The 23,339-nt window shown below is 36.1% G+C and overlaps 1 protein-coding gene across 7 annotated transcripts in view; it reads right to left on the reverse strand.

Annotated features, from left to right (window-relative positions):
- The window catches only part of LOC138930532 (UDP-N-acetylglucosamine transferase subunit ALG13-like), a 74,065-nt gene extending 50,813 nt beyond the window's left edge, over positions 1–23,252 (reverse strand). For 3 of the 7 annotated variants that reach the window (XM_070290893.1, XM_070290892.1, XM_070290891.1), the window contains exons 1-5: positions 22,282–23,252; positions 4,847–4,930; positions 2,738–2,788; positions 1,951–1,997; positions 453–525 (exon numbers count right to left, since the gene is read on the reverse strand). In XM_070290893.1, coding sequence (XP_070146994.1) covers positions 453–525; positions 1,951–1,997; positions 2,738–2,788; positions 4,847–4,876 — 201 coding nt within the window. In that variant the 5' untranslated portion in view covers positions 4,877–4,930; positions 22,282–23,252. Of the gene's footprint in view, positions 1–452; positions 526–1,950; positions 1,998–2,737; positions 2,789–4,846; positions 4,931–5,494; positions 5,751–22,281 lie in introns of those variants that run through there. The other 4 variants (XM_070290890.1, XM_070290888.1, XM_070290887.1 and 1 more) reach the window with 2 other exon arrangements.
- Between the last annotated feature and the right edge of the window lie 87 nt (positions 23,253–23,339).

A 23,339-nucleotide genomic window follows, 5' to 3' on the forward strand; every position in this document is an offset into this window, starting at 1 on the left:
GTAGACAGAGGAGGAGACAGTTGGAATGACATCACTGACTCAATGGATAGGAGTTGGAGCAAGGTCCAGGAGATGGTGAAAGACAGGGAAGCCTGGCGTGCTGCAGTCCATGGGGTCACAAAGAGTCAGATACAACTGAACGACTGAACAACAACAAGGGCACTGAATGTCTTGCTTCAGAGTTTGAGCCTATCTTCTAATCAGTGAAGAGTCAATTACGGTTTTGGGTGGGTTTTTCCTACCACAGAGGCGTGACAGGATCAGGTTGTTCAGAAAGAAAGCTAACAATACTAAGGCTAACTGGAGAGGAAAAGGCTTGGTTGTAAAAAATCTTGGCTTTTAGACTGTGCTTATTTTTCATTTATTGGGTTAAAAAAAGGATGATTTGTCGATAGCAAACTGGTAGTATCATTCAAGTGTTTATTTTAGTAAACATTCACTTATCTTCTTACCTTGTCTTCATAGCCATTATCTGTGACATAAGTTGGAGGCTTGCCAGGATAGCGATAAAGAATGAAATCCCGACTACATGGGTAGAAAACAAAGATGGGTGAGAAGAGACAATTTAGTATACACAAGAAGTAGTTATAGGAACAAATAGTTGTGCTTTTAAACTGCCTACTTTGTTCATATAAAATAACTCAAATGTTTAAGAGGTTAAATTTTAATTCAGCATAGCTAGCTAACTGTCCCTAAAGTCCTATGCATTTTAGAAATGCATTTTAATTTGAAGAAAGGAGGAGTAAAGAAGATAAACTTTCCACTGTATGAGTATCTGTAAGTTTTGGAGGCTCCTATTTATTTAAAGCAGGGGTTGGCAAAATTTTCTTAGTAAATGAAAGATTTTCTTGGTAAATGACCAGATAACAAACATAAGGCTTTTGCAGGCTATATGATTTACTCAACTTTGACTTTTTAGTCTGAAAGCAGCCATAGACAATGTATAGACAAATGTACATGATTATGTTCCAATAATGCTTTATTTATGGACATTGAAATTTGACTTTTACATAATTTTCATATGCCATGAAATGTTATTCTTTTTTAAAAACCATTTAAAAAATTTCAAAAAGCATTCTTAGCTAGAGCCATATAAAAACAAAAAGCAGGCCAATTTAAAAACTGGTCCCTTATTTAAAACCATCGTCTGATTAGCTTCCTGCTCGATACCTCTTCTGTATTACTTCTTGCTGGATTTAGGGAAGGATAAGCAGACTGCAAAACACTACCTTTGAACAAGTTCCCATACAATAGAGTTCTGACTCTATCAAGGTATGTTCCATCTTACATCCTAAGAATGAAGAAGTCATCCACAGATCCAACTCCTTAAATGAACAAGATTCCCTACAACCCACATTTTACAGCTATTTTCAAAAGCCTATGCTTTCAGAAATGCCACTTCACAGTTTTAAAGACCTAAACAGAACTTTCAAAGCAATAGAGCAGTGTCCTTCAAATTTTTACACCATTACTGCCTCTCTAAAGAACAAAGAAATACTTTTCTTAATTTCCTTACAAAAATTTATTACAACAAATATACTATATATCTAGTTTATATATACACACACACACACACACTAATCATGTTTATGAACCATGATCCTTTGAAGGATCATAAACCAATGTAATATCTAGTATTTTTTGTCCTCAGGAAACAATTTCTACCCTATTGGAAGTCATATTGCCCCACAGAGCATGCATGCACAAGAGGCACAAAGTTAAATATACAAAAATTCTAGAGTATTCTGATTTTCTAAAGGAATAATACTGGCAATTCTTAAAATCCTTTATTATCCCATTCGAACGGACACAAATTTTGTCATTGACTTTGCTTAGACTGCTTTATTTTACTTATCAATATATCAAACCTCAAATATTCTCAATCATTGAGGGACTCTATTAGAAATCTTACACACACACTCACTCTCTCAATAAACAGATTCAACTTACTTATAAATTAGAGAAAGAGCTCTTATTTCCAGCTGGCCAGCACTTTCCTAAACATAAAGAGTATATAAAGTTTTTAAAAACATTCTGTACCTAGGAGGTAGAAGTTTTTGCAAGTTCAACAATTATTTTTTAGGCGCTTAACACTGTTTTAGATGAATTCGTACAACACACTATAACTTTCTTTGAGCTTGGGATACTGTGATAGTTACTTATTAACATAAACTTATTCTGAAAAAAAAAAAGTCGACTTAAAGATCTTAGTTTGCTATAAGGACAGTAATATGGGAGATTTAAAAGGCACAATAAAAATGCAATTAGTGTAAGAACAGAAGCTAACAAGGTATTTATAGTAAATGTGTTAAGTCTAGAACTATGTAATTTAATCACATAAAATTATTTTTTAATTAAATATGTTTATGAATCTTAGTCACACATGAAAGATAACTACAAATCAGAGAAATTATTTAATAAAAACAATGACCTCCTAGTAATATTCATTACCACCCCCCTCCCACATTAAAGTGAAAAGGTTTAGGTCAATCCTGTTTCCAAGCAGTGTATAATTTCGCTAGTCTATGGATGATAAAATTGTTAGCACACAATTTTCAATATTCAACACAAAACAACAGGTCAATCGCCAGCCTCTCAAGTTTTGCAAGAAGTATCTGACTCAACACAGCTGGCTTTAAGAAAATAGATTGGCTCTAGCTCAAGTGACACAGCTGAATGATATTTAAGCTACTATTCCAAATACTCTGAAAAGATTAAACCCCATATTTGATCTTACCTTGGGATCTCCCAACCGTTCCAGGTATTTCTCAAAAGATCCCTCCACATACTTCAAAAATAAAACAAACTTGACTTAACCAAATACATAGCATTACTGAAATCTGAGTATATTCTGCAATATAATCCTCCAGTGAGTTTTTGTTCAGCTGAACAATTAGGATATTAAATGACTACTTTGCACAGCACCTCAAGAAGATTTGCACACACACAAAATTTGAGTGGAGAAAAGCTGGACTATTATTAAAAGTATCTTAGAAAATGTCCTGGCTTATCCACATATCAGTGCATTTCATCAAATGGTATGCCTTTGAGTTTCTTTTGAAATGCCAACTTAAGCAACAATTTGCATAAATCAAGCAAGCATAATAATTATAAGTATTTAAAATCTGACAGCAGACATTCATTTACAAAGTTGAACTGAGGAACTTTAAAGGGAATTTCATTCGTTTCAAAATGAGCAAAAGGGAACTTTTAGATGATGGAAATATTTTTATGTCTTGACTGCAGTGGCAGCTATATGACTGTATATTATTGCCAAAACTTAAAACGCTAAAACATAAAATGGTGAATTTTATCGGATGTAAGATATACCTCAATAAAAATTAATCTCAGGGAATATGAGATAATATACATCTAGTTCCATTCATGTGTATCACTAGACTTAAAAAATCATTTCAATTTTTCTCAACCACCTTTTTAAACAGTTTTGAGGTATAACTGACATACAATAAACCATACATATTTAAATGACACAATTAAGTTAACATACATATGCACCCATGAAACCATCATGACAATCCTGATAGTGAGTATGTCCATCACCCCCATAAGTTTCCTTGTATGCCTGTATAACTTCACTGATCCCAAAGCAACCAATGATCGATCTGCTGTTTTTCTATAGACTGGTTTGTAGTTTGTATTTTCTAGAGTTTTATATAAAGAAAATCATACAACATGTACTTTTTGGAAAGTCTGGTTTCTTTCACTCTGCCTAGTTAATCTGAGATTCATCCAAATGGTTTTAAAATTTTACCCACATCTTTGTTACTCAAAACGTGGTCCATGAACAACAGAAGCATCACTCAGGAATTTGTTAACTGCAGAAATCTTGGGCCCCAGGTCAGATCTACTGAATCAGAATTTGTTTTTTAACAAGATCCCCAGGTGATTGGTATGCACAAAAATACTTAAGATGCACTGCTTTACACCATGGTCTTGCATTTGAAGTAATTTCACGAATAACCCTTTCCCCAGGTGTGGTGAAGACTAACTTCAAGGTAAAATGCTTCAAAATCAAGAAGGCTTCATATAGTTTTACAACTCACTGAAACCTATTGAGAAAATTAAGAGTAAACCTCGAACAGCAGGCAAATATCCATAGTATAGTCAGGAGAACAAATAGCACTGGAATGGCTAGGAGTGTATTTAAAAAAAAAAAAAAGAACAACAGCAAAAGTAACAGCCACAGGAAAAGGGACACTTCAAATCAGACCTTGATAAAACCTCATTTTGTTAACAAGACTTCAACTTATACTCCAACTTACACTTCAACATATACAAAGCTGTGTTCTAGAAGTTGTTTTAAAGTCAATCAATTAGTGGAAGTGCTCTAATTACCAGTTTTTCACATGAAAAGACATGTTTGGGACTAATTTGTTCCCTTATAGTTAAGTTTTACATGATTCATCAAGTTGACTGATGATCATTGAGCATAGAATTAAGAACAGAAGTTCTCATTTGTACAAATTTTAAAATGCACGTTTAAAAATATTAACACAGCCAAGCCTTTTGTGAACTATGATTACTTGTTTAAGAAAACCATGATATGGATAACATGGTCAAAATGTAACTGTTGGGGTATGAGGGGGATAAATGGTGGGAAGGATAAAGATAAGCTTTCATAATTTTTAGAGTACAAAACAATCTAGTTCTGGGAGGAGATCCCGAAGTATGCTACCCAGGGGAAAAGAAGCTAACTGAAAAATTAAATATTTGCTACCAAGAGGAGACTGCGGAATACAATATTTATACATAGGTGCTCAAAATCCATTTCCTATCTGCTGCATATTCTACAAACAACTCTTCCTTAGATATATATTCTACTTACAGATTCAAAAGTTTGTTGATTTTCTCTCATATATGAGACACAAGCCTTCCTGATTTCCAAGTGATGGACCTGGCTGCAAAACAACTAAAAGGAAGAGAAAAGACCAGCTCACTGTCAGCAGTCATTTGAAATAGAAGCTTCTAACTTAAGACTATGAACTAGATACTCAAGCCTCCCCCTCCATTCAGAACATATGTAGGAAATTCGGAAATTAAGTCCTGATCTTACTAAAATCTGTTTTTGTCATCTTTAGTGATACTGAGGAGGCATGATTCTGTCATGCTCCCCGCTTCTACTACTTATGGGCACCATCTATAAATTTTTCCTTAGGTATAAAATTTAGAAGAAGACAGAGTTGCTTATAAAGGATCAAGATACATTTCAAAGATTTTTTAACCCCATTATGTTATCTCTTACATTCCAAAGTGGCATTTAGAAAAGACAACAAAGGCACAGCAACATATTTGAACTAATCGGCAAAGGCACACACCAAGCTAGTTAAGTACCAGAGAGAACGTAATGTTTTAAATACAAAAAAGAGAAGGGAATTTTGTTTTGGTGGGTTACAGTTCTTTCAATTACAGTACTGTGCCAAGTCTCAAACTCCAAAAACTTAGCATGGGAAAGGTATATTTGTTTTCCTTTTACCTGCTCCGAAATAGCACGAAAGAGGCAAGAGGCATCCTTGGCAGTCAGCTTTCGAAACAGCCCTAAGCTGCCTAAATATTCATCCATTGATGCCTCATTCAGAGGCTTCTGGCCGCAGTACTTTTTCCATCCTTTATGCATTGTGTACAGGGGATAGAGGTGGGCAGGGGGAGAAGGGAACACACGTGTGGCAAGAAGGAAAAAGCAGAGCGCAGGAAGGAATAGGTAGCAGTGACAAGGGCTTGCTTATGCAGGTATCCGGAAAGCAGCCCAAAGTCTAGGCATGAGAAGGCAGTTGGAGTCAGCGCTGCAGAATCTTGGCACTTCTCAGGAGCAGAAGCAACGGGCTGGCTTGCCCAGGTTAAGTCAGGACCCTGTGAAAAGAAGAGGAAGAGCCGATGCTCCTACAAACAGAGAACTTGATTTGAGAAGGAGACATGAGAGGGAGAAGGAACATGCAGAGCTACCCAGTTGGGGAAGGGTGGGATTAACCCAACCAGCCCAAGGTTGAGAGAAGTATGCACAAGCAGCTGAGCTTTCTGACCAAAAGGAACCTGAGTTTGCAGCTTAATTCAAGGCAACTGCTGCACGAGGTTGCAAAGGAACTGCAATAAGGCTCAGGTGTGTATGATGCCGTTCAGCCCACATGACACTGCTTTAAGACTGCCAAATTTTCAGTCTCTGGCCAAGTTCCCTGCTCCCTTCATAGTTTCATGGAGATGAGAGGGGAAAAAAATCTGAACACAATTAACTAAGTAAGCTTTTGTACTATCTTAAAAAACAAAGAAAGTGGGGGTGGGGTGGCGGACTCCCTTAATCTAAAGTGGTAGAGGTCACAACTCAAGTAAAGTGCCAAAGCAATTATCTGGCTATTTCAGGTATGAGATTTAAGTAATCTTATTTAATTCTCCTAGATAATAACCCTATGCTAGGATCACAGAATGGTATTCTGTCCTGGAAAATTCCATGGACAGTCCATGGAGTCTCAAAGAGTTGGACACGACCGAGTGACTGCCACTTTCAGGATGACAGAAATTAAATCCATTAGTTATGCTAGGAACTACTGACACAGTTCTTGATTAATGTCTCCAAACTATCGTATAACATTAACAGAAAGAGAAATTGCAAAAAAGGGCATTTCTCTGAAAATGCAAACAATTAAAATGTAAAATGAAGTGTAATGAAAAATATCTTACCCACAAACTTTCTAATGGGCTACATTTAAAATGCTGTGGCACAGCACTAGAGGCGTGATTCAATGTTTAGGGCACTTTTCTGGAAAAAAACTGCTCTGAATTCTGAGAAAACCAAAGTAAATATGACCTTTGTAAGCCTCAAAAACGACTGGTCACTCACATTACCTGAGTCCACTGTCCAGTATTAATTAAATGCCAAAATCTAATTTCATCCTTACTTTTTCTAAGTGTTTTTAAAAAATAAATAGATCTAAAGCTGGTTTTGGAGAAGCTGTAAAATTAAGTTGCTTTCAAAATTGTTTTTCTGTTATCTGTGGCTCCAGCAGTAATAACCACTGCCCCCTATAGGAAAAGCATCAATAATCAATTTTACAGTTTAGGAATGAAAAGCATGGTAGAAAAAAATAAAACCTTTACCTTCTTTAGCATGCCAATTTGAAATTACCTTGACTAACTTCTTTTTTAAAGAAATCAAAACACTGGTGCAAAATCCTGAAACATGGTTTGGGAAGAGGGATCACCATCTTTCTTTAAGACCCCAAATTCAGAGAAAAACTGAGTTACAGTGAAAGTTATTTCATTTTTGGAATTTCTTACTTGTAGAGAAAATAGACATTCTTTATATTTACTGTCCTTTAAACTAAAAGTATTAACCCATACATTTCATTTTGAGAAAGGAGATAGAAAAAGGGAAAATGGGAGAGAGAATCAGAAAAGAGATACAGCAAGAACAGAAAAAATATGAGAGGCAGGAAGACAAAGGTAGATAGAGGAAAGTAAATGTAAACACAGAGAGAAAACACACAGAGACCCATAAAAATATGATTTTTGACGAAGTTGCAAGAGCAGCTCAATACAGAAAAAATTCACAGTTTTATCAAACAGTGCTGGAAGAAACACTTGACAGCCATATGAAAAATAAAAAAAAAAAAGATCCTCAACCTATACCTCATATCTTCTATGATACAATTAACTCAAAATGGATCAAAGATCGAAATATAGAACGAAACTTTAAAACTTTTAGAAGCAAGGAGAAAACTGTCAAGACCTTGAGTTAGTAAAGAGAACTTAGGTATAATATAAGAAAAACTGATTAACTGGACTTTACCAAAATTAAGACCTTTTGCTCTGCAAATGACACTGTTAGGAAAGTGAAAACACAAGCCACAGACTGAAAGAATATATCTGTATATCACCTGACAAAAAAGCTTTGTACCAAAAATATATAAAAGAACTCAAAAGTCAACAATAAGAAAACAACTAAACAATTTAAAAATGGGCAAAGATTTGACTACATATATCACCAAAGATACAGGAATGGCTAATTATAGCACATAAGATGATGTTTATCATTCAGTTCAGTTCAGTTCAGTTCAGTCGCTCAGTCGTGTCCAACTCTTTGCAACCCCATGCACGCCAGGCCTCCCTGTCCATCACCAACTCCCGGAGTTCACTCAGACTCGCGTCCATTGAGTCAGTGATGCCAACAAGCCATCTCATCCTCGGTCGTCGCCTTCTCCTCCTGCCCCCAATCCCTCCCAGCATCAAAGTCTTTTCCAATGAGTCAACTCTTCGCATGAGGTGGCCAAAGTACTGGAGTTTTAGCTTTAGCATCAGTCCTTCCAAAGAAATCCCAGGGCTGATCTCCTTCAGAATGGACTGCTTGGATCTCTTTGCAGTCCAAGGGACTCTCAAGAGTCTTCTCCAACACCACAGTTCAAAGGCATCAATTCTTCGGTGCTCAGCCTTCTTCACAGTCCAACTCTCACATTCATACATGACCACTGGAAAAACCATAGCCTTGACTAGATGGACCTTAGTCGGCAAAGTAATGTCTCTGCTTTTGAATATACTATCTAGGTTGGTCATAACTTTTCTTCCAAGGAGTAAGCGTCTTTTAATTTCATGGCTACAGTCACCATCTGCAGTGATTTTGGAGCCCCCAAATATAAAGTCTGACACTGTTTCCACTGTTTCCCCATCTATTTGCCATGAAGTGATGGGACCGGATGCCATGATCTTCGTTTTCTGAATGTTGAGCTTTAAGCCAACTTTTTCACTCTCCTCTTTCATCAAGAGGCTTTTTAGTTCCTCTTCACTTTATGCCATCAGGGTGGTGTCATCTGCATATCTGAGGTTATTGATATTTCTCCCAGCAATCTTGATTCCAGCTTGTGCTTCTTCCAGCCCAGCATTTCTCATGATGCACTCTGCACATAAGTTAAATAAGCAGGGTGACAATATACAGCCTTGACGTACTCCTTTTCCTATTTGGAACCAGTCTGTTCTTCCATGTCCAGTTCTAACTGTTGCTTCCTGACCTGCATACAGATTTCTCAAGAGGCAGGTCAGGTGGTCTGGTATTCCCATCTCTTGAAGAATTGTCCACAGTTTATTGTGATCCACACAGTCAAAGGCTTTGGCATAGTCAATAAAGCAGAAATAGATGTTTTTCTAGAACTCTCTTGCTTTTTCCATGATCCAGTGGATATTGGCAATTTGATCTCTGGTTCCTCTGCCTTTTCTAAAACCAGGTTGAACATCAGGAAGTTCATGGTTCACGTATTGCTAAAGCCTGGCTTGGAGAATTTTGAACATTACTACCATGTAAGATGAGTGCAATTGTGTGGTAGTTTGAGCATTCTTTGGCATTGCCTTTCTTTGGCATTGGAATGAAAACTGACCTCTTCCAGTCCTGTGGCCACTGCTGAGTTTTCCAAATTTGCTGGCATATTGAGTGCAGCACTGTCACAGCATCATCTTTCAGGATTTGAAATAGCTCTACTGGAATTCCATCACCCCCACTAGCTTTGTTCGTAGTGATTCTTTCTAAGGCCCATTTGACTTCACATTCTAGGATGTCTGGCTCTAGATGAGTGATCACACCATCGTGATTATCCAGGTCGTGAAGATCTTTTTTGTACAGTTCTTCTGTTATTCTTGCCACCTCTTCTTAATATCTTCTGCTTCTGTTAGGTCCAGACCATTTCTGTCCTTTATTGAGCCCATCTTTGCATGAAATGTTCCCTTTCTATCTCTAATTTAATCATTAGGAAAATGCAAATTAAAACCACAATAAGACATCACTAATAACAAGTGGTAGCATGGTTGTGGAGAAACTGGATCCTAAGTAAAAGAAGCCAGATGCAAAAGGGGCATGATTCCAAAAGATATGATTCCATCCATATGAAATATACCAAAAACACAAGTCTAAAGAGAAAGAAAGCAGGTTAGTGGTTGCCTACAGTTAGGATGGGAATAAGTATTAAATGCAAACAGGCACAAAGGATCTTTTTGATGGATAAAAATGTTATAAAACTTTTGTGGTGATGTCTGCACAACTCTGCATATTCACTAAAAATTACTGAAAAATCACTTAAAACTGGTGATTTTAAAATAGCTTTATAATATAGTTCATATACTATACCATTCACTCACAAGGTACATTTCAATTATTTTTTGGTATATTTACAGTTATACATCCATTACCACAATCAATTCTAGAACACTTTTATTACCCCCAAAATGAAACTCCACATCTCACAACCATCAGCCTCCAATCCTATCCCCACCAACTCCAGGGAACCACTAATTTACTTTCCATCTCTATGTATTTGCCTATTCTGGACACTTCAAACAAATGGTATATAATATACTGTCCTGTGGAACTGACTTCTTTCACTTAGCATGATGTTTTCAAGGAGCACCTATGTATCAGTATTTCAATCCTTTGTATAGTTAAGGTAGATTTTAGTTATCCATTCATCAGTTGACAGGTATGTGGGTAGTTTCTACTTTTTGACAATCAAATGACTGATGCTGTTATAAATATTCATGTGCAAGTTTTTGTCTGGACATTTCTATTCTCTTGGGTAATACCTAGGAATGGAATTGCTTCAGCTGCACTATTGTCATTCTCATCAGTAGCATATGAGAGTTCCCAAATCACATTACTGTCCATCTCTTGGATTATAGCCATCCCATGTAGGTATGAAATGGTGCCTTCCTTGTGTTTTGCTTTTTTTTGCATTCCCCTGATGGCTAATAATATTGATTATCTCTTTATGCACCTGTTGGCCATGTGTTTATCTTTAATGAGATAATACTACATACATCATAGAATGACCAAAATATTTTTTAAATGACAACAGCAAGTATTGACAAAGATGAAGAACAACTGGAACTCTCATATGTTGCTGGTAGGAATATAAAATAGTACATCCACTCTGGAAAAATAGTTTAGCAGATTCTTGTAAAATAAAACAGAGTTGTCATATGACCCAACAACCCCACTTCTGGGTAAATTTCCAAGAGAAATGAAAACTTAAGTTCACACAAAAACCTGCACATGAATATTTATAGCAGCTTTATTAATAATCATGATTCCTCCCAAGCTGGAAACAATCCAAACATCCTTCAAATGGTGAATGGAAAAACTGTGGTATATCCATAAAACAGAATATTCCTCAACAATAAAGAATAATTATGGATACATACAAGATCATGCGTGAATTCCAAATGCACTGTGCTAAGCCAATGAAGAGAGCTTCAAAGGGTTACATACTGTATGACTACATTTATATGACATACTGGAAAAGACAAAACTACAGAAAGGGAAAACAGATCAGTTGCTGCCAGTTGTTAAGATTGCAGGAAAGGGCTGACTATAAAGGGATGACAGGAGGGGATTTAAAGATGGAGTGGAAGAGTTCTGTATCTTACATTATACATTTTTTAAAATGTATAGAACTATACATGAAAATGCTAATTCTGCTATATTTAAATGTAAAAATGAATAAAACAAAAGCAGTAGAAGGAACAGAATTTATAGTCGAGGAGCTCACAAAACAGACAAGGTTGTAGAGATAAAAACAAGGAAATTAGAGGATCAATTTAGGAAAGCCAATATCCAACCAACAGGAGTCCCAAAATGAGATGAAGAAAGTGCAGGGGAAGAAATAATGATGATGACGTAAGGAAAATTCTACCACTGCAGGATATGACTGTCTATATTTAGACTGAAAGAGTCCATGAAGCAGTCAGAACAATGAAAGCAAAAAAGATGATCTGCAATGCATGTAACAACATTCCTAAAGTCAGGGAATAAAGATTCTAAAGCTTTCTGAGAGGAAAAACAGATCTTATACAAAGGATCACACATATGAATAATAATAAATTCTCAACAGAAGAATTATAAGCTAGAAAACAATGAAGTTCAATATTTGAGGGGAAATTATTTCCAACCTTGAATTCTATACCAAGCTATCAATCAGATGGGGAGACTAGAAGAAGGCATTTTCAAACTTGAAAGATTAAAAAATGTGCCATCCTTTATCAGAAAGCTAGTGGAGGACATCTGAAACCAAAATTAGTATGTTAAACCACAAAAAAGGGGTGGGGTGCATGGAATCCTGGAAACAGAAGATTCCAAAAGAGAAGCAAAAGAAATTTTAAGGTAAGGTTGCAGGGGAAATTCCAGGAGGACAGACTTTTAGGCAGGACTAGATAGAGAACCACCAGTTGAGGTAAAATAAAACTACCGCACAGACATATTAAAAAATAAATAAGTTACAGATAACCTAGCATGTCTAAACGTACTAGGAAAGATGACCTCCTCAGATGGAAAGCTTGAGAATAGTTCTATAGAAAACTGAGCAAATGAAAAAAACAAAAATGAAATAGTTTTATAGAAATGTAATCAGTCAACAAAACATGGCTCATATGTGAATATTTACTAAAGAAATCATAATGTCAATGCTGAAAACAGATCTCACCATAATTGATAAACTAAATTTTTGTTTTTTAAATTTAAGTATCACCTATAGACTTCCTGAGGCTTCCCAGGTGGTTCAGTGGTAAAGAATCCGCCTGCCAATGCAGGAGATGCAGGTTTAATCCATGGGTCAGAAGATCCCCTGAAGAAGATGGCAACCCACTCCAGTATTCTTGTCTGGAAAATCCCATGGACAGATGAGCCTAGTGGTCCACGGGGTTGCAAGAGTTGGATAGGACTTAGCAACTAAACAACAGACTTCCTAATATGGAAGAAAGTGAGGAAGGGGATAAGGCCTCTCTTCCACAGAAGGAAGTCTATAGATGATATTCAAATATAAGAAACAAGTTAGAATGTATCATTTACAAAACATATGTTTACCTACAGGAAGCAGGGTCAGAGATGAGGAGGAATGGGACACAGAACTGCTGTCTCTTGTTATAAGCCTTGTAGAACTAGTTAATATTTTACATATTTACATGTATTATCTTAGGAAATAATAAATTAATTCAATAAAGTGAACAAGAAATAGAACATAATAACCTGGAAAAATGATAAGCAGAATGTTACAGCTAAAAAGAACCTCTTGTTTTAAACAAGAGAAGTTCTTCATTCTTTACAGATGAAGAAACAAGTTTCAAATAATTATAAGACTTGTTCATGTTTTCACATCAAATTGGCAATAGTACTAGGACTGGAACTAAATATCGTCTCCTGATTTTTGCAATTACTATAGAAGGAATGCATTCTAAAGAAGATATGAACTAAGACTCAGAAATGGTAACCACAAGTAATGTTCCCCAAATTAGTACAATAGGACTTTTAAAAAAAGACTTGTAGGACAATACTAAAATTCTTCCTGAATGTAATAGAAAGCAATTTCATAGTAATAAATACTGTCGTTTGAAACATCTATTACACTTGAAATCCCAATTGGCTGATTATTCTTCTACAGCAAATTACTCCAATACTGCAAATCTCTAGAACAGTGGTTCTCAAGGGAAGGGCTTGAACAAAGATTGCCCCGTGCCCAGAAACTCTGATTCAGCCAGAGCTGGGGTGGGTTCCAAGAATTTGCATTTTTAAAGGCTTCCCTGGTGGCTCAGTGATAATCTTCCTGCCAATGCAGGAAATGCGGTTTGGTCCCTGGGTCCAGAAGATGCCCTGGAGTAGGAAATGGCAAACCACTCCAGTATTCTTGCCTGATTTCCCAGAGGAGCCTAGTGAGCTACAGTCCATGGGGTCGCAAAGAATTGGGCACAACTTAGCAACTAAACAAGCAGTTCTGAGGTGGTGCTGATGCTACTGGCTCAGGATCACACTTTGGGAACCAGTGCTCTAGAACAAGATGTTCCACCAGTTATTAATAAGTGTTGCTGAGAAGAGAGTTTCAAGGCCCTATACTATAATCCTGTCTTTGAAGTTCATATGTCCATTAGCAAAATTAAAGGCTCCAGTTCAGTTCAGTTGCTCAGTCGTGTCTTGACTCTTTGCGACCCCATGAATCACAGCACGCCAGGCCTCCCTGTCCATCACCAACACCCAGAGTTCACTCAGACTCACATCCATCGAGTTGGTGATGCCATCCAGCCATCTCATCCTCTGTAGTCCCCTTCTCCTCCTGCCCCCAATCCCTCCCAGCATCAGAGTCTTTTCCAATGAGTCAACTCTTCGCGTGAGGTGGCCAAAGTACTGAAATTTCAGCTTTAGCATCATTCCTTCCAAAGAACACCCAGGGCTGATCTCCTTCAGAATGGACTGGTTGGATCTCCTTGCAGCCCAAGTGAAGTCTCTCAGTCGTGTCTGACTCTTTGCGACCCCATGGATTGAGGAGCCTGCCAGGCTCCTCTGTCCATAGGATTTTCTAGGCAAGAGTACTGGAGTGGGTTGCCATTTCCTTCTCCACCTTGCAGTCCAAGGGACTCTCAAGAGTCTTCTCCAACACCACAGTTAAAAAGTATCAATTCTTCAGCGCTCAGCTTTCTTCACAGTCCAACTCTCACATTCATACATGACCACTGGAAAAACCATAGCCTTGACTAGACGGACCTTTGTTGGCAAAGTAATGTCTCTGCTTTTCAATATACTATCTAGGTTGGTCATAACTTTTCTTCCAAAGAGTAAGCGTCTTTTAATTTCATGGCTGCAGTCATCATCTGCAGTGATTTTGGAGGCCCCCAAAATAAAGTCTGACACTGTGTCCACTGTTTCCCCATCTATTTCCCAAAAAGTGATGGGACCAGATGCTATGATCTTCGTTTTCTGAATGTTGAACTTTAAGCCAACTTTTTCACTCTCCTCTTTCATCAAGAGGCTTTTTAGTTCCTCTTCACTTTCTGCCATAAGGGTGGTGTCATCTGCATATCTGAGGTTATTGATATTTCTCCCGGCAATCTTGATTCCAGCTTGTGCTTCTTCCAGCCTAGCATTTCTCATGATGTACTCTGCATATAAGTTAAATAAGCAGGGTGACAATATATAGCCTTGATGTACTCCTTTTCCTATTTGGAACCAGTCTGTTGTTCCATGTCCAGTTCTAAAGGCTCCAAGGAATGCCAAAGTTACCTACTCAACTTTGACCCGGTCTTTTCCATAAGGGAAAAAAAGGCCAAGTCAAAGTTAATCCACCTGCAATGCAGGAGATCTGGGTTTGATCCCTAGGTTGGGAAGATCCCCTGGAGAAGGGAAAGGTTACCCACTGCAGTATTCTGGCCTGGAGAATTCCATGGACTGTATTGTCCATGGGATCGCAAAGAGTTGGACACAACTGAGCGACTTTCACTTTCAAAGTTAATCAGGCAACTTTAGCATTCAAGTTACTAATGGTTTTTAGTGCACTATAGATAATGCTTTCAAATTTTCAAAGTTTGAGGAATGTTACTCCAGGAATTTTTCTGTGATCTAAATCTAAGGATGTTGGAATAATTACATTAGATACTGTATGTCAAGTGCTTACATAACTGCTTAATAAGTATTTGTTGCTGTTGTTGTTTGGTTGCAAAGTCATCTCCAACTCTTTTGCAACCCCATGGACCACCAGGTTCCTCCATCCATGGGATTTCCCAGGCAAGAATACTGGAGTGGTTTGTCACTTCCCCCTCCAGGGAATCTTCCTGACCCAGAGATCAAATCTGTGTCTCCTGCACTGGCAGGCGGATTCTTTACCACTGAGCCACCAGGGAAGCCCCCTGTTAACTGCTATCTGCCAAATAAAAAGGTTCACTAAGAAATTATTCTTTGGTCCAAAAAAAAAAGGTAAGAAACAGAACAATTTCACCTAAATTCTACTGAAAATCAAGCCATAATTCAAATATAACTTCTCAGAGGCACTTTCCCAAACCTTAATGCATCTCCTCCCTTTGACATTGAAAATAGGAAGAAAAACAATTGCCTAAAAGACCTTTTAAGCACTGTACTATGGGTACAGATTAAAATAAATTGAAGAAAATAAAAATAATTAACAAATCATTTGACCTGTCATAAAATTGATGTGTTTTTACAACTACTTTTCATACCATAATTCAACTTGAAAAAGGGATTTGTTGTTTTAACTGGAATTGTCTATTTCTTCTTTCACTGATGAAATAGGGAAATTCTCTGTACTATGAAGAATATAAATACTAATAGTTTTAATTCAAAGATAATACTCCTTCATGTTTCTATAAGTAAATTAAATATGCCTGGATTTTTTTTTAAAGCATACACTGTGACATATATGGTATAGTTGTAAATGTATAAAAATGTTTTTGAGCAATTGTTTTAATTTCTAAGAGACAATACAGTATCATGAAAAGATTGTGAAATTTGTTATGCCATTTCAATCTGTCTGCATTGGTTTCCTTAAGTGAAAGTGAAGTCACTCAGTCGTGTCCAACTCTTTGCGACCCCGTGGACTGTAGCCCACCAGGCTCCTCTGTCCATGGGATTCTCCAGGCAAGAATACTGGAGTGGGTTGCCACTTAACTGTAAAATAAAGTTGACAGGCTATATGATCTCTAAGCTCTTTCAGGTCTAAAGAAGTGTGATTCTCTGCGAGTCAAAAGTAGGTAACAGATATACCCTCCCTTTAGATGAACAAATTTGTGATCAACATTAACCATAGCTTGTAGGGGGATTAACATATTATCCTGGCAAATTGTGGGGCAGAATGGCCCACATAAAAATAATAAATCTTACCTTGTCAAATGAAATAAACAGACTTGGATTTTTAAACATAACAAAATTCGTAACTATGTGTAGTGATGGATGTTAACTAAACTTATTGTGGTAATCATTTTTTGCTATGAAAGTCAAAGTCGCTCAGTCGTGTCCAACTCTCTTGTGACCCCATGGACTTACACAGTCCATGGAATTCTCCGGGCCAGAATACTGTAGTGGGTAACCATTCCCTTATCCAGGGGATCTTCCCAACCCAGGGATCGAACTTAGGTCTCCTGCACTGCAGGCAGATTCTTTACCAGCTGAGCCACCAGGGAAGCCCTTATTTCTCACTATATATACATATCAAATCATTAAGTTATACAACTTAATGTTACATGTCAATTATAAGTCAACAAAACTGAAAAAATTAACAGATATATGTATATAACAACATCACTGCCTGCTGTAAAGGCAATTAGCATTTTTTTTAATTGATAAATCATTTACTTCAGTCATTTTTCAGTATGAAATAACATGGGGCCAATGGGGGAAACTGCTCTGCAATTCTATAGAAACCTGTTATGGTCTTTCATTACTGAAAAATATAACAGTAAACTTTTTTAAAAAAACATTTTTAACAGTACCCTGAAACTAGAACCTGTCACTTCTTTTCATGGTGAACATTTATGACAGAATTAGCAATGCAAGATTAGTGAAGAAAAGAAATACAACGGTTCTAAAACAAAATCCGGCCATAAGGCCCTATACCAACTCCTCAAAGTTTTAGGAAGGAGGCAATAAAGAAAAATAATTGACTTCCCAGAACAGTTATTCTTGTTCAGATATGCAAAACAGAAGAAACATTATCAGGAGCCACTTGCTTTCATTTCCTCTCTTCCCTAGTTCCACCCGAAGCATTCTAATACAGATTATGAAAAAAAGAAAAATAGTATGTTTAAAAATATATTGACACAGAAATACTGAAGGCTGTTTTTTGTTGTTTTTTAAGCTACATGCAGTGTCCAGTCAGTCTACAGACAGACGGGATTAAAGGAAGGGAGAATAAAGACCAGAACATTCTTTTGTTTTGATGCACTGAAGAGACTCATTCCCTTACTCCTCTAAGCAAACTTTAATTCTCTAACCACAACCCCAGCTAGAGACTGAATATGAATTTAAATATGAAATTCAAGGAAGATTTTGCTTTCTTTATTACTTAGGACTGAATTCTAGGAAAGTATCTCTAAGCCTACTCCTACTTCTTAAAACAAAAACTCTAACCAAGAGGAATGTATTATTTCAACATTTTTTTTTAATTTTCAAACATGCCACACATGGATTAGAAGTCACCTATGAAGGAAGCTAGTTTTACTAGTTTACAAATGGAAAAACTGAAATTCAGAAAACCACTTTGAAACATAAGAATGTGTTTCACTCCTAAATTTGGGGAGTAGATGTATTATCTACTTTCTTCATACAGTAGTAGAGAAATAATCAGTATATTCTGGAAAAAAGAGGAAATGAACAGAAAAAGATGCAATATATGGCCTCTCACAGACATTCCAACAGTGACTATCAGTTCAGCAAATACCTTAGAAGCACATTTGATAGTGAGTAAATTACAACACTATGTTGCTTTACCAAATAGCCTAATGTAATATATCCTAAAATAACTACTATAAATGTATATAATTTTCATTTAGCTCTTTTTATCAATTAGAAACTACTACAAAAGTTTTTGGGTTATAGATACTGAGTTAAAGTATTCAGGTTAGTTTCAAAATGCTGCTTGGCATGTTTCAAATGAGAAAAATTTATAATTTGTTTTATATTATAAAAACTGGAAGTCACTAAACTTAAATGTATTTAATCAGAGGGTTTAATTATAAAGGAGTCTGTTATCATTAAATATTAATAAACAATGACCAAGGAATCAAATTATTGAAGTTGGCCTCCATCTAGGGATTCTTAACCTAGCACAGCCTCAAGGTACCTGTAAATTCCTTGTAACTCATGGCAAAATGTTAGTACAGAGAAGCAGTAGTTTTAAGTATTTTGAAGGGTTTCATGATCTCCCAAAAGCTTAAGAATGACTGCCTTTAAAAGCAGGACTGTAGCCATCAAAATACAATCATGACATGGGAATTCTCTGAAGGTCTAGTGGTTAAGACTCTCTGCTTCCACTGCCAGGGGCATGGGTTTGATCCCTGCTCAGGGAACTAAGATCTAGTAGGCTACAGAACACAGATCCCCCTCCCTACCCCCACCCCTCCACCGGCCCCCAAAATCAATCATGACATAGTATCAATCTGCCAGGATATAGTAAAAATTCATAAAGACAGTAAGGATCTAGAAATGAAATACCAAAACAGATAGGACATGATGGTATTAAAAACTGCTCAAAATATTTTTTAAGAATCAATATCAACATCAAGAAACATGTATTTTACCTTGCCGTCTGAAGCTAAATTTTTTTGCTTATCTTTTATCTAGCCACCTAAAAAATCATAATTGAAAGAACTATACCAGATTGTACTAGAATATTCATGTAAGGAATGAACCATTTAACAAGGAATTAAGTGTGATTTTGTGGTTATCCTCTGTACTCTCTTACTGGAAAACACTATAGCTACTGCTTTTTATAAATCTCTGATTTTTAACACCGTGTTTGTCCAAAAATCCCCAACAGGTATCGTTATTTGACAGATCCTTAAATACCACTAGAACATTACATAGGATCAGCACTGCTATGTTTTAGATGCTATTTCTACAAACACTTGATCCTACAAACTTCACCATATCATGTGATGGTCATCACATCTTTCTTCTGAATGAGAGGCATACTAGAGATTTTGAAGTCAAGTCAAAGACAGTGTGAAGTGAAAGTGTGCAAGATGACAATGTTTCCTAGCCCCAATACCTAATCAAGATAATGAGAAAAGACTACTAAATTACAGAAGTGCATTTATCATTTACAGACAGCCTACTGTTTTTCTGGCAGAAGACTCATAAATATAGTTCCTCCTCAAGCATACTGAAAGAGTTCCTCCAGAGCAGGAACCAAGTCTAGAGTCCTGCTGATACAAAAAGTAGATTCTTACCATGCATTTATGTTTAAAAATTAAAACAAAAAAAAAGTAAGAGAACAAATAAACAAGTGGGCTTGAAACATTTAGGAAGTAAAGCTAAGAGTATCTGGTGACCAATCATATATAAAGGATTGGAGATGTAAAAGTTACAGCCTGGAGGGCTGACTCAATGGTGACACCATTAATACAAATAAGGATCTCAGAAGCATGAAAAGAAGTAAAATTTGTTTAGGGCACATCAAATTCAGGATACTTCAGAAATTTATGAGACTGACATGACGTATAGGCAACTGTAAAATACCATGCAGGAGCTCAAATCACAGTTGGGGGATATATATGGGAGGCAGTAAGAGAAACCCTAGAAGTGAAAATACCAAGAAAAAGTACATAAAGAGGACCAAAAACAGAGCCCAAAATACAAACATTTTAAGAGAAAACAAGAGCCTGGCAAATAAGTTGCAACCAGGTAACCAACTGGGAGTTTAGCAATCAGTATGCTTTCAAATAAGCAATGTAAAAACTGAAATAGATTACATAGCTACAATCACAATTCCCAGATCATCTTTTGGATATTTAAGAAGCATAAAACTACTTTTTCACGTTATGCTCTGAGGTCAGTCTCCTCACTTGCAAAATGGAACAGTAACTATTTCATAAGGTTACATTATAAATGAGTATGTTTATATAAAATGTTTTAAACAGTACACCATACATACTAAGCAGGCAATGGGTATTAACTGTTACTACTATTTTTCACTCCCACTCCCCCATAAAAGTATGGTATTAACTGTTTAGCAGAAAATTGATTACCACACAGCTATCAGAACCACCCAGTCCAAATCGTTTCCAAAATACAATTTCAAATTATCTGCCCATACATCTCATTTCTCAGACCATATGAAGATTTTTCGTCATCTCTGATAATTTCCTATTTTTAACAAATCACAGAGATTAAGTGCTTACATTATTAACATGATAAAGGACCAAGAAAAATTACATTACTGTTAAGTCATTCCTGACATCCTTAGTCTTGGAAAACTTCCTCAAATTATCAAAATGGTACATATTTTTATATTGCCCTGTGTCTACATGATTTGCCTTTAAAAACATACAAAGCAGTGCTCTGATTCTAGGTTCTAGGTGTCTAGAATCACTAGACAGTACTTTGAGATGATTACTTTTCAATGTTGCAGAACCACACAACAAGTTCATCAGTTCTGTCTTACCTAACACCAAATCCTCTTTTTTCCTTTCAAATTATAAGCACAGTCTATTATAAATTCTTTACTTTCCAAGCATCCATAACTTCACATCACCTTTCACCTACTCCAACATCAATCAACTTTCTACCATTACCTGCCCACCTCTGAACCTACCAACAATGTGAATTTCTCAAAATGCTAAACTTTCTCTTTCACTGCCTTAACCTCTCAATATCTCTCAATATAAAGCTGCTAAATAAACTGCACTGCACTTAGGCATTGATTTCAAAAATCTGAAACCCTGTCAGGTAATGAAACTAAACAAATTTTATTTTAGTGGATACATATTTCAAATAGAATTTTGGTTACCATTAATTTCTTCATAAGGATCAATCAGACAAACACTTGGCAATTAATTTATCCTAGCCTCTTTCCTCATCTGTAAAATGAGTGGTTTGTACTAGGTATTTTTAAAATTCTCTACCAATTCCAAAAGTCTAGAATTCTTTGTCTTAAAGTCTACTTGTTCAATCTAGTATCAATCCTATCCATGGCATTTTGCTAGATGCCAAAAACTCAGGAGTAATCGGTTTCTAAGTCCAAGGTAAGGTTGCAACACACCAAAGGAAAACCCAACTTAGTGAACTGTGAAATTCCCACTAAAATAAACTTCTGGAAATGAAGAAAATCTCCCCTGGATATGATTAAAGTAACTAAATACTAGGCAAACATAAAAAGAAAACAAAAAGCTTACAACATGTATTATGGTATGGTACAAAAAGCACAGGAATGGGAGTCAAGAAGTTGCTTCTAGTGGCAGCTCTGTCAAAGGCTATTATTTTAGACAAGTTGTAACCTCTTGCCTTCTTCCTCACCTGAGAAATGAAGGGAATGAACTAGACAGTCTTGAGGATTCCTGCCAAATCAAAATGATTCTAAGATATTTGCTGATTTGTAAACCTCACAACTGATACAAAATTCCCCACAAAGCTGTAGTCGAGATGTCACTACACACAACTGACACCACCGGTTGAAGCCTCTGCTAAATGAAATAATGAAATCTGGGTTATGTACTCATGTGGGAAAGAAGCAGAGGATTTAGGGCTTTTTAGTTGTCTAATGTTTAAGTAGACCCTTTCATTTATTTCTGATTCCCTATGGCTAATCCTTCATGACATAAGATAATTAAAGATTGAGTGATCAACATAAATTTTAAGCCACAATTTTTCTCAAACTAGAGAAATACATTTAAAAGAAAAGCCCAGAAAAGTGAAACTCTATGGATTTGAATAGGGACTTTCCTATAGCATTTGGTTAACACTAATATACAATATAATTATGATTATGGTGCTGTAAATTCTCAACCATGTAGATATAGATTACTCACTTTTTAGATTAATCTCAGCAAAATTTTAATCCAAGTTGGCATCCTCCTGCTACCCAGAGTACTTCTCAGCCACCACCTTCTACCATTAGTAACAATTTATTTTATTATTAGCCTAAGTAAAACACAATCAGGAAAATAAATCTACAAAAGCATTATTTAATGCATCCCAAGTAAGATGTTTAGAATATTCAACATCTTGGGATAATACTATCGAAAATAAATCTTTATAGTGAATGCTCTTTTATGGATCAGTTATATCTAAACTTTCTACCAAAAAACTGTCAATATTTATGGATAATCTACTTTATTTTATAGGTCTTTAGACTACTTACCCTGTTCAGAATTTCATAAAGTATCTATTTTGAGCTATGTGACTTTTAAAACCATACATTTAGGCCATTATACACCTCAGATCATTTATTCATTTGTAAAATTAATTTTATAAGGACATAAATAATTCCTCTATGATGCTACAGTAAATGTTTCAATACCACTGTAAGAGGGTGGTCCTTAAAAAAAAATAGCAATTCCTATCAGCACTGATGCTTTTTAATTTACTCTAAAACCAGCAAAGCTTTGACATTGGGTAAGATTATTTTTGTCACTTTTTTTTTTTAATCATTGTGAACTCAGTGTTTATTAATAAGGGTGGAATTATACCATTACAAAATTCCTTGCAATTTTTATATTTCCTCCTTTTGTTTCTCTAACCCTTTTCTTCCCAGACTTTTAATTCACATAAGGCAGGCCCTAGAAATTATTTCTTGACATTTAACTGTCACTTTCTATTTATACTTTATAGCAACAAAATGAATACATCCACTCCACTCTATTCTTCAGGATAATAATTTCTTGAAGGATAATAGATCAACTGACTCGAAAGTTAATCTTTTTAAGGTAATTACTGAGCTTATATAAATAATTTATTTCACAGAACACAACCCATTTTTGTTTTGTTTTGTTTCAATTTGGTTTCTTGGAGTATGAAGCTAAAGATTCTGACTCAAATGTTTTTTTACAAGTCTGTTACTGTTTCATTGTTTAAGGAACATAAAGTA

This window comes from Ovis canadensis, chromosome X (genome assembly GCF_042477335.2).
Source record: "Ovis canadensis isolate MfBH-ARS-UI-01 breed Bighorn chromosome X, ARS-UI_OviCan_v2, whole genome shotgun sequence".
Taxonomy (NCBI): Eukaryota; Metazoa; Chordata; class Mammalia; order Artiodactyla; family Bovidae; genus Ovis; species Ovis canadensis.